Raw genomic sequence first — 11,326 nt, forward strand, 5'->3', positions numbered from 1 at the left:
GTTGCGAGAGAGTAGGTCTAGTGAGAGAGAGAGAGTGTGTGTGTGTGTGGGGAGTTGCCGCCCTCGCTGTTCGCAGATGTTGGGTCGGCCTCTTGTATATGACATCTTGCTTTCTTCTATAAAGATTTGGTACGCCAGTGGCGTACCCTCGAAAAAAAAAGTTTCGGCAACGGATGAGGTAACTGGCAAATCACCGTAAGACTATCACTAGCCTACGCAACGCAAGAATTCCACGACAACCAAACAGATCGGTTCAGTTTGAGTTCCTGAGATTATGAAGGAATTCAACGGTAGGTCCATTTGTTCTGATAATTTCCTTTCAAAAAGAAACCAGTTTAACTTATCCCGGCAAACATATACTCCTTGTGCATCTGCAGATTCAGGGGCCGGCTAACGAAATTTCAAATAAGAAATAGCATGTAAGCAGTGCCGCTCACAAAGCATCAGCAGATGTGTCTGAAGACATGCAAATCCACAACTCCTGGAACCATCAAAATAAAAAAGAGCAGAGCAAACTAGGAGCAGACTTCTGAAGGGCGAGCAGTACTTGACATTGATGTTTAATGAACAGTTGGGTTCAGCATAGTTACATAATTTACACACGCACACAACACAAGAGCGCAAGGTTCAGCCAAGGCTCCCACCTACGTGTTACTTCCCAGGTATACAAGAGCGTATAAACACACAGCTGCGGACAACAATCCTTCTAAAAGAGTTCAAGAATGATGAGATTCCCTGCGCTGAAATCAATCGGGCCATGTATCTTATCTTCAACTAAAAGCAACAATTCATCAGTTATATACACAAACGCCTCAGCAGAGGTTCTGTCATAGAGATCTTCGGCGGTGAAGTCAAGAGAAAGAACGGTGCTATGGTGTTTCCGGTGACTGCCCATCTTTTGCTCTGCTCCCGGACAGCAGTCTCTCTCTGATTGCTTTAAAAGACTGGAGCTCCTCAAGTGCATCAGATGTTCTACGAGACATGCCAGAACTGGTCGAGCCTGCCACGTTTGACTCAGCCCCTGACTGGGACGAATAACTAGAATCTCGCAGCGGGCGTGCACTTTTCAGCAAATTAACCAGAGAGCCAACTGCCGCATCTTGTGATTTATGTGACGACGAGCCTGACTGATCTCTAGCTTCTTTTCCATCACTGCTCCTGTAAGAATGAGCTTGCATTAGTTGAATCAGAGGAACAGGTATATCAAGATGTGGACTTGTAGATCTGAAATATTTCTTAATGTAGTCATGCATGCCTCACAGAGCAATAACAAGGCCAATATGGGATAGCAGAGTGGAGTCATGCATGCCTCACAGAGTTCCTTCAAGAATTTGCCACTAGATAACCATGACAACTAAAGAGCAATAACAAGTCTAAAGAGGCACTTACGGAAAATTAGATAGTATGTGCCTGCCCCAGGCGGCTTATACAACCCTAGATCTATCGTTAGTTCATGGCTCCATGCTTTGAGATTAACATGGTGTTGCCACATTTATTGTAGTACATCTTACTTCCCAGTCCCCAATAGAGACATAGAACAAGCGAATCTCAAAGCACAATGTGTGGTTCACAAGTAACAGTAAAACTCACCTAGCTAGGACCTCTCACAACGATTTCGCTTCCTGGACCATCAGATCTACTCGTCCAACGCTCCAGATTAGCCCAGTGTTCCCGAACCGTCGTTAAACTCATTTCGTCTGTAGAATCGCGCCAAATAGGCCTGCTCACCGTTACTGGGCTGCTACACCGCAGGCAGAGTTAGGCTACTCGTTAATCAGGCTTCTTAACATGCATATGGGCGTGAATATCCGACAGCAGGGTGGGTTGTTTGGTCCTACAGACGGTACACGCTGAAAAAAAGAGTCCCTTCTCTCCTCGCAGTTCCCAGCGCCGCCGCCTCCTCCAGTCCTCCTCTATCCTTTCCCGGTGCGGTATTCGCCAGCCAGGTCCTAAGGCCATGGGGTTCCAGGAGGTGAAGACGGCAACAGTGATCCTTGCTTCACCTCCCAATCTCACCATGTGCTCCTGACTGCGCACCATCCCGATTCGCCAGTTGCGGACGCCGTTGCACTCCCAGTGCGCCCCTTCTCTCGTGGATGTCCACCGCATCGTCGGAGGGAGGAGTAAGCAACTGAACATGGAGATGGGTCCCTCTACCCTAGCTCTCACCAGACGGTGAGGCGGCTAAGAGGCGTGTGGTTGCGTGAAGGTTGGTGCGAGCGGAGCTTGAGTCGATCATCAAGGGCAGCCACAATTGAGATATGGAGGCTGGAGGAGTGCAGGTAGTCCACCTTCCACCTCTGCTCCCATGCGACACTGTATTTATTTAGATTTATTATACTTGGCAGTTCTGGGTCCTCTCCACGGCATGCCAGATGGGCAAGGAGGCATCCTCGGCTAGATCCCAGTGTCGTCTGCTCCTTCATGGTGAGCTTCTTCCTTCCTCGGGTGTCAAGTATTCGTAGCATCCATGGCCACTGCAGCCTGTAGGTATGGTAATCCGCCCCCCTCCCTTTCCCTCTTTTGATTCCCATCCTTTGAGGATTATTCGATGGACTTGGTTCTTTCTTCCTGCAAGCATCAACGGCATCTCGTAGCAACGATAGGCGGAAACTTTGAAAGTCTTTTGCAGCCAGAGTCAGGGCTCATTTTATCTCTGTTGATCCTGTGATTGGCATATGACAATGTCTGCTCTCTAAATTGCTTCTGGCAGGCCATTTAGTTACCAGTCTGATGGACCCTCTATACACATGCAAATAACAAGTGGCATTGTACGGATGATATATTTTTGAGAAAGAGACGCAGCTGAAGAAAGAAGGAAAAAATGACAGTTTCATATTACGCAACTTGAACACAGCCTTTCTGGGTGCTACTCTAGTGCAAGCTGAAGATTGGCTCCAAGACCAACGCCCTCCAATTCACACTATGTTGGTTGACACCTTCATTGTAAGTCATCTTCTTTTGAAGCTCTTTGGTAAAATCTTTTGTTAGTGCGTGTATACATTCCCTAGCCAGACTGAATGAGGATAAGGCATGTGTATGAGCTACGGCAGTGCAAATATTCATCATGTCCTACCATTAATCTCCATTGAACAGTTGATGTTTCACGACAAAAATAAGTCAATCAAATCCTTCCCATTAATCTCCATTGTAGGTAGGTTTTGTTGTCCATGCTCTATTCAAAGCACCTCGGTTAATATTTTTATATTTCATGTTTCATGCCATCATATGTGTACATCAATTTTATGAGGACCCAAATTCTATTGAATAAATGGACAGGCGTATCATGGTCTAGTATGGGGTATAGCCCGACCAAGGTTAAAAAGCCTTGCTCATGTAAGATTATACCACAGTGAAAGGAATATAGCCTGAAAATACTCCCTTCTTATCTTTTTCCAGGGCATATAACTTCTTTCATCTTGTTTTCATAATGCAAGGCATGCATGCAAATTTATTGATGTTTCTCCTTGCTTACCCATAATTATGACATCTACCTCGAGCATCTATAAGTAGTAAATCACTCCCTAGTATTTGTCTATTTCCAAAGTATTTAAGTGTGGGTAAGAAGGTCATTTTCTCCTTTCTTTTTGTTGGTTTCATAGTACCTCCTTAATTTTTGCACCCACTACAGATAAGCCTTAAATGCACGCAGTACCAAATGTGGACGGACTTCACCATGTTTTTTGCAAATACCTCAAAAAGATGAACAGTAAGTCCAGTTTCAACTAACTATGAAATTAGGTTCGCAAATATGACCTTGCACTAGAAATATGGAGCATAACAGATTTGTTAAAACTAGCTCTATGTGCATTCTCACCAAAGGAAAAGAGGATGAGGGAATGATCTTCAAATTAGTGTGTACACCATGGGCAGCCTACCAGAGATAAGGGAATTCAGGTCCAATTGTTAGCCCCCGCAATAGCTTTAACAAACAGGTTGGCCAAGCTGTAAAACCTTTAATCCCCAAAATGAATCTAGGATGTCCTATATACACCATTGTATACATTAATCTTTCTTTGTTATGCTATTGCACTGGTTGGATTGTTTTTATGCCACTCCAAAGCTCATTTTAAAACTATGCCATTACCATAAAATTTTAAGTAATCTCGAAATGACCAAGGGTAACCCTATGTAATTGCTATCACATATCTGCATTTTCCCATATTCGTCAAAATTCCCAAACTTATGGAGAGGTATAGGGAGCAGAAGAAGGACCTACATATGGTCTTCATCGACTTGGAGAAGGCGTATGACAAGATACCAATGACTGTCATGTGGTGGGGCGTTGGAGAAACACAAAGTTCCAACAAAGTACATTACCCTCATCAGAGAAATGTACGATCGTGTTGTGACAAGTGTTCGCGCAGGTGATAGTGAGACTGATACCTTCCCAATCACGATAGGACTACATCAAGGGTCAGCCTTGAGCCCATACATGTTTTCCTTGGTGATGGATGAGGTGACCAAGGATATACAAGGAGATATTCCTTGGCGTATGCTCTTTGCTGATGATGTGGTGCTAGTAGATGAAACTAGGGCCAGCGTGAATAGGAAGTTAGAGCTATGGAGGCAAACTTTAGAGTCAAAGGGGTTTAGACTTAGCAGGACTAAGACTGAGTACATGCGATGCGACTTTAGTGGTGTTGGTGGCGAAGACGGAGATGTCAGTTTAGAAGGAAAGATAGTGCCCAAGAGGGACACCTTCCGTTACTTGGGATCAATGTTGCAAAGCAATGGTGATATCGATGAGGATGTTTGCCACAGGATCAATGCAGGGTGGATGAAGTGGAGGCAGGCATCTGGTATCCTATGTGACAAGAAGGTCCCACAAAAGCTAAAAGGTAAGTTCTATAGGACATTAGGACGGTTGTCAGACCGGCGATGCTTTATGGGGCAGAATGTTGGCCCACTAAAAGACAACATATCCAACAAATAAGTGTCGCGGAGATGCGCATGTTGCGTTGGATGTGCGGCCATACAAGAAAGGACCGGATTAGGAACGAGGTAATTCGTGATAGGCTAGGGGTGGCACCGATCGATGAGAAGCTAGTCCAACACCGACTAAGGTGGTTTGGGCATATCCAGCGGAGGCCTCCAGAAGCTCCCAAGCTCCCATTAACAGTGGAACTCTAAAGAGTATGGAGGAGACTAGGGGTAGAGGACGACCAAAGTTGACGTGGGCGGAGGCGGTAAAAAGAGACCTGAGGGATTGGAATGTACCTAAAGTCTTGGCTCTTGATAGGACTGCATGGAGATCAGCGATCCATATGCCGGAACCTTAGTCACTCGCTACTTTTCTCTTTCCTTCTTTCCCTTTTTTTCCTTCTTTCTTCTTTTTTCTTTTTTTTCTTTTTCTTTCTTTCTCCTTGTTTTGGTTCTCTTTTCTGTTGGGTTTCATATCTAGCCTACCCCAACTTGCTTGGGAAAAAGGCTTTGATGTTGTTGTTGTTGTTGTTGTCGTCGTCAAAATTCCCAAACTGAGAGAAAATCCTAATCATGGAGTCCTGGAAGCAACAGGGTTGGTGTGGTTTGGAATTTTTAACCATATGAGGATTGGGGAGAGATAAATATATGTGATGGTAACTGCTTACAAGTACCTTGGTCATAATTTTAACTGAGAATAGTCAGTCTCAGTACTGGTATAGAAAAAATCAAAGGAGCTTTTGTACTGGCACACACAATAACCTTTGCAATGGCACAAATATCTCTATGTTTATTTGCAGTGAATGTTTGGTCCCTCTCGCATGATGAGCATTCTATGGTGTAAAGTGATTGCAAAGTAGATCAAAACAACCAGATGTACCATACTGAACTTGTTTAACCAAAGTATATCACAGGAGTTCCAGTTAAACTGAAATTGAGTGAAAATAGAAGACTAGAATCAAATGTCGGTACATCATTAATGATCTAATTATATATGCAGCTTTTTTATATTTTACGAAGTTAGATTATATTCAGGAGAAATATAATAGGTGTATGGTACTGCTACTATGTTCTACCATCCACATAGCCAGGTAGCATGGAGGCTAAAATAGGATAACTTTTTTCAGCTGCGGACTAAAGTTCCAAACTGAACTTTGCACTTCTAAGTTTTAACAGATCTGAGTCTGGCAAACAATTTCCTTCGTTCTATTTTATACTACAAAGAAACTTACAAAAGTTGGTAATCGCACAAAATTTGCTCAGGGCCAATACTTCTAAATCATCACAGTGAGCTACATATTGAAAAAGTATAGGTTGAGATATCTGTCTGCAGTGCAGAATGTGGATGGACTGTGGCATGAACAAACTTGAGTCAGCGGCTGAAAGCCTCTTCAAATTCAGCATTAAACGACAACCAATTTGTTCATGCCATGATCTTTAAATCCCCACATCAGTGCTAAAAAAAGCTAATTCAGTGATTAATCACTACTGGTGAACACCGATTAACTGATTAATCAAACGATCAATCGGCCGATTCGCCGATAACTGATAAACGATTTCCTCAACATTGCCCCAAAGGCCACAAAGCAAAATACTACTATCACCGTGTATACAGTTTTGACAAGACCAACAATGCTCTACGTTAAAGAATGCTCCACAGTTAAATATTGTAAGTAAGCAGATATCCTCTAGCATTAGGTAACAACTAGAATGTTGACTAACTAACTAGATTCTACTTCGCTGTGTAATTCCTATTACTAACAAAGAGGACTTCATGTAATCCCCTTCCCATACCAAATGAAAATGCTCGAGCTCCCCGTAGATCAGTTACATATGATTATTGTAAGAATCGGCAAATTCTACTTCTATGAACTTTTGAAGACAAAAGAGCATAATGATCTGACAAAAATAACTACTTAAGTTAGTTACACATACCCAGGCCGAGAGATTGGTGGATCGACATCATCTACAGCAAAAGGATAATCGGCATCATCTAGATCATCTTGCCGAGGTGAATCACACGAGGAGAGTGCAGAGAATCTTCCAGATTCATCTTTACTGTCCTTGCCCTGCAGAGCATCCAAACAATGTCAAGGCATATAGAATTAACATGATGTATACGGCTCTCATAAACGGCACAAGGGAGTTTTGATAAATAAGACTTCGTTTGGTCACTCGGAAGGTCAACCTAGTTCCCCTTTAGCAGGGCACGATAAAAATACAAGGTCAAATAAATATTCTACGATAGAAGTTACTTTTAACGTTCCAAACTAGCTTACGATCAGAATTTGATTTGGGGAAAAATGACATGGGTATGTGGTATTCTGCAACAAATTACAGAGATCAAATTTTGGTTCCACATAGAATTGGGGCATAAGCACTTACTTCGTGCCTAACTTCCCCTTCACAATCCTATTTCTGTTAAGGTATTAAAACTTGGTATAGTAGGTTGTATAAGAGTGAGTACAACCAATTAAAAGACCGATCATTAGCTCATATAACACCTCCATTCCAAAAATAAGTGTCACAACTTTATCTAACGGGGGGAGTACAAGGTGAGCAACCTGTCAGGAACCAGTTACCTAATTTCACTATGGAAACGGTATTGGTGAGTTTTGGGCCAGCCACACTACACTCAACAACCAAGTAAAAAATTTGTATTTCTTTATGCGTTAGTTCACTAGATGTATTTCTCCACTAGACTAGCACCAAATAAATTCAAGTTAACAGTTACTACCACCTCTTAAGTCTTAACCCTTCAGCATAGCAGAAGAAACCAGAAAGGCTACTCTACTTCTAATATACTTTTAAAGTTCCAAACTAGCTTACGATCAGAATTTGATTTTGGGCAAAACGACATGGGTATGTGGTATTCTGCAACAAATCAAAAAGATTAAATTTTGATTCCACATATAATTAGTACATAAGTACCTAATTCCGTGCCTAACTTCCTCTTCATGATCCTCGTTCTGTTAAGGTATTGAAACCTGGTATACTAGGTTGTATAAGAGCGAGTACAACCAATTACAAGGCCAATCATTAGCCTATATAATAGCTGCAAGGTAAGCAACCTGTTGGGTACCAGTTACCTAGTTTCACTATGGACATGCTGTTTACTAGTTCAGGCTGGCCCAAGCCAGCCGCACTACACTCAACAATCAAGTAAAAATTTGAATTTCTGTACACGTTTAGATGTATTTCTCCTCTAGACTAGCAAACAAATAAATTCAAGTTAACAGTTACTACCACCTCTTAACCATTCAGCACAGCAGGAGAAACTGAAAAGGCTACTCTAGTTCTAATATATACTTGATCAACAGTTTGAATATTCTTCAATACAGGAAAAAATCCAATCTTGAACTTAAGAAGCATAAACACTATTACTTAAAGTGAAGATAAATTTAGCAAGTGCGAAAGCCATGAATGAATGACCTTGGATCCTGGTGACAAGCTCCCATACTGATCCCCAATCCGAAGTCTCCCGAATGAGCGGCTGATATCTGATGGCGACTCTTGTGAACCTGCTGCCCCCTTGTCTCCTCTCCTCGGAGATGGCGGTGGCAGCATTGGGTCCAGCATGTTCTGACGGTGCACGGGGCTCCTTCTCTCGCCGGGTATGGTCATCGGTGCAGACTCCCCTCTCCCCCTCAGAGGTGACTGCAGGTAGCCACCGGGGAAGTTGGGGGGCGATGGTGTTGGTGAGGCGTAATGCAATGGCGGAGGCGAGAATCTGGTTTGCTGAGCCGGCGCATGGGGCCAGAGCGCAGGCTGCGCCCAGCTGTGCGGGCGCTGATGATGCTGATAGGACTGTGGGAAAGCAGAGCCCGTGGCTTCCGTGAGCGAAGCAGGGAAGGCGCGCATGGGCTCAGCTGCTGGGCTGACCGCGTAGTTGGGGATCAACATGGAGGGCGAGAGGGAGGAGATCTCCAGCTTGAAGCCGGCGAGGCTGGAGAGGTACTGCACGGAGACGACGAGACGGCCGGGCTGCGTGTCGACGGGGACGAAGCGGCGGGAGCGCATGGCGGCCTCCTGGTCGCGCGAGAAGGGCACGGCGAAGGAGCCGACGCGGTAGCCCATCTCGTAGTTGTACGAGTCGCTGGCGCGGCGCAGGACATGGAAGACGCGGTACGCCGGCAGCAGGCGGAGCGTGGCGTACACGGCCCGCAGCAGGGTCATGCAGCGCTTGTACGCCCGGTTCACGGCGATCCCCTCGCCCGCCGCCGCGGCGTCCGGCCAGGGCTCGCACGCGACCGTCCACCTCTCCACCACCTCCCCGCCGGCGCCGCCGTTGCCGGCGGGAGCCAGGTGGATGTCCACCACGAGCGGCTCCCCGGGGGCCGGCGCCTCGAGGCGCTCGGCGGAAGGGGGCGGCGGCGGGTCGTGGAGCGGGAGGTGGAACCACCTGTCGCGCCGGCGGAACGACGCCGACGCGGCCGCGGGCGGCGCCGGCGCGGCGAGCGGGCGCGGGGAGCGCACGGCGAGGACGGCGTGCAGCACCTTGAGGTGGAACTGCTCCGCCATCAGCTCCGCGCCCGCGCGGCCGCCGCCCCCCGAGTCCGACATGCTGGACATTGCCGCCGCCGCGCGGCGCCGGCCGGCTCCTCCTCCTCGCCGCGACTGCTCAAGCTCTCGTGCCCTCCCAAGCTGCACGGCATGGCTGGCGCTGGAAGCAGTAAGAGTGCATAAATCCGATCTGCGGCGATCCAAATCGGGATGGATAGATCTGCACGCTAATGGGAAGAGAGGGGAGGAGAGGTTGGAGTTGCAGATTTGGGAGTTGAGTTGAGTTGAGTCGAGTCGGGGTTGTTTATCTCTGAAGGATTAAGAAGGATCGCTGGTTTCGTTCTTTGGGTTACTGGGTCGCTGTACCTTGGTGTCGTCATCATGGGATTATTATGGTCGCCACGACAAAACCATACTAGTAGTAAATTTAGTTGTTAACCTATCATTACCTCTCTTTTTCATCCATTTACTTGAGTTATTATGGTGGAAGATTAAAAGAAAATTCTTGGATTAGGATCAGTATGAGGATTCCATGTCAAGGAACATAGACATGGAGATGTATGTGCGTGTCAACCATTATTTTCTCCACGTTTCTTTGTCTATGGATTTCTGCTGGGAATCTTCGAAGACGGTGCATAAACTTTACATAAATACGATGAATTGGCAGTTCAATCTCCTTTTGTTACTACCGCATAATTTATTCAGCGTTTACGTGCAAGTAGGAACCCCGGAACATAATAAACATAAACAATATCCTTTAAAAAGAAATGGATGCCCGATGGTGACAATAAGAGAGATGTGTCCTTTCTCAATCCATTGGACATGAGACGTGGAGCACTGTGATATTTTATTTGTGGTCTATGTTGCTTGTGTGTGTTGTGTGTGTATACGTCATATCTAAAGATGTAGCTATCTACGGAAAAATGTTTGTTGAGCGCACAATAAACAGTGGATAGAAGAGGTTCACCCGATGTGAAAAGACTCTTTCTCATATTCATGCAAGTTTTTCTTTATCGTCCCATCGCCATTTTAGAAGTAGCACATGATTCGAGAATCAACAAATGGAGGACGAGTTCTAGAGAGATCCAAAATTGCTCTCCAAAATTCCAAAGCCATATTGGAGTTCCTGCACATGATTCTCTATTCCTATGTATGGTCAGTGGCACCTTTTTTTGCAGCATTGAACCGGTAATAGTTGTCTAGTTCTAAATAAAATGAGACAATCCTATATTAATAAGCAGCAACAATCTTGGATGCTTCCTAGGTGCTCTGAACCAATCCACAGGAAATCTCAAATAATTAAGTTGCATCACACACACAACGTATTAATTTATCGTAAAATATTTCAAAAGTAGGTAAGCGAGCCGGTGAACTTGGAGAAAGCCCATTTTCGAAACAAAAAAAAAATATTGTGTGGAACATTGTTAAAGTGCCAATATACTTACTTCGAAAATGAGCATTTCTCATGTAATAATTTGCCCTTGTGAGTAATCTAAAATATTGTGAATACCCCATCCATAATCCATATAAGAGCAAAGATGCTTATTCTAACTTATCTGGAATTTTGTAAATTTCGGTAACCTAAATAAGAATGGACTTTCGAGGTAATACGAGAGATATTTAAGGAAAGAGAGATAGTAGTAAGGAATCTAGCTATGACGGAAATGTTGCAAGCGATGGCTTAGCCCAGATAGGTAGAGTACATGGTAGGACTGCAGTTTACTTGTGCAACTTCCATTCGGAGATCACCGAGGCGATGAAACTTGATTGCATCCACCTATCCATTTAATAATGTTCTCTCTTTTTATACATCAAAAAATAAATGAATTGAACAAGAATGCACTTCATTCAGCCAAAAAAATTGTATTGAAAGCCCGAACTTTTCGCAAAATCGTGGCTG

General features: G+C 44.7%; 1 protein-coding gene across 2 annotated transcripts; it reads right to left on the reverse strand.

The window, feature by feature from the left end:
* Positions 1–530: 530 nt before the first annotated feature.
* On the reverse strand, positions 531–9,743 carry LOC124674225 (autophagy-related protein 13a-like). 2 transcript variants are annotated; one of them, XM_047210264.1, is made up of 3 exons: positions 8,356–9,743; positions 6,859–6,992; positions 531–1,152 (listed from the first exon to the last, which is right to left on the reverse strand). In XM_047210264.1, the coding sequence occupies exons 1-3, from the start codon at positions 9,493–9,495 to the stop codon at positions 870–872; spliced, it is 1,557 nt and encodes a 518-aa protein (XP_047066220.1). In that variant the 5' UTR covers positions 9,496–9,743; the 3' UTR covers positions 531–869. The 2 variants fall into 2 exon arrangements, with proteins under 2 accessions (XP_047066220.1, XP_047066219.1); XM_047210263.1 differs by having other exon boundaries at positions 531–1,158; positions 8,356–9,742.
* Positions 9,744–11,326: the final 1,583 nt, after the last annotated feature.

This window comes from Lolium rigidum, chromosome 7 (genome assembly GCF_022539505.1).
Source record: "Lolium rigidum isolate FL_2022 chromosome 7, APGP_CSIRO_Lrig_0.1, whole genome shotgun sequence".
Lineage (NCBI taxonomy): Eukaryota > Viridiplantae > Streptophyta > Magnoliopsida > Poales > Poaceae > Lolium > Lolium rigidum.

What these genes read in the sequence shown, in the direction of transcription:
- LOC124674225 (XM_047210263.1), bottom strand. Translation starts at nt 9,495, where the DNA reads ATGTCCAGCATGTCGGACTCGGGGGGCGGCGGCCGCGCGGGCGCGGAG. An exon ending in GCTTGTCACCAGGATCCAAG is followed by an intron (nt 6,993 to 8,355) that starts GTCATTCATTCA and finishes GATGCTCTGCAG; the next exon opens with GGCAAGGACAGTAAAGATGA. An exon ending in CCACCAATCTCTCGGCCTGG is followed by an intron (nt 1,159 to 6,858) that starts GTATGTGTAACT and finishes TCATTCTTACAG; the next exon opens with GAGCAGTGATGGAAAAGAAG.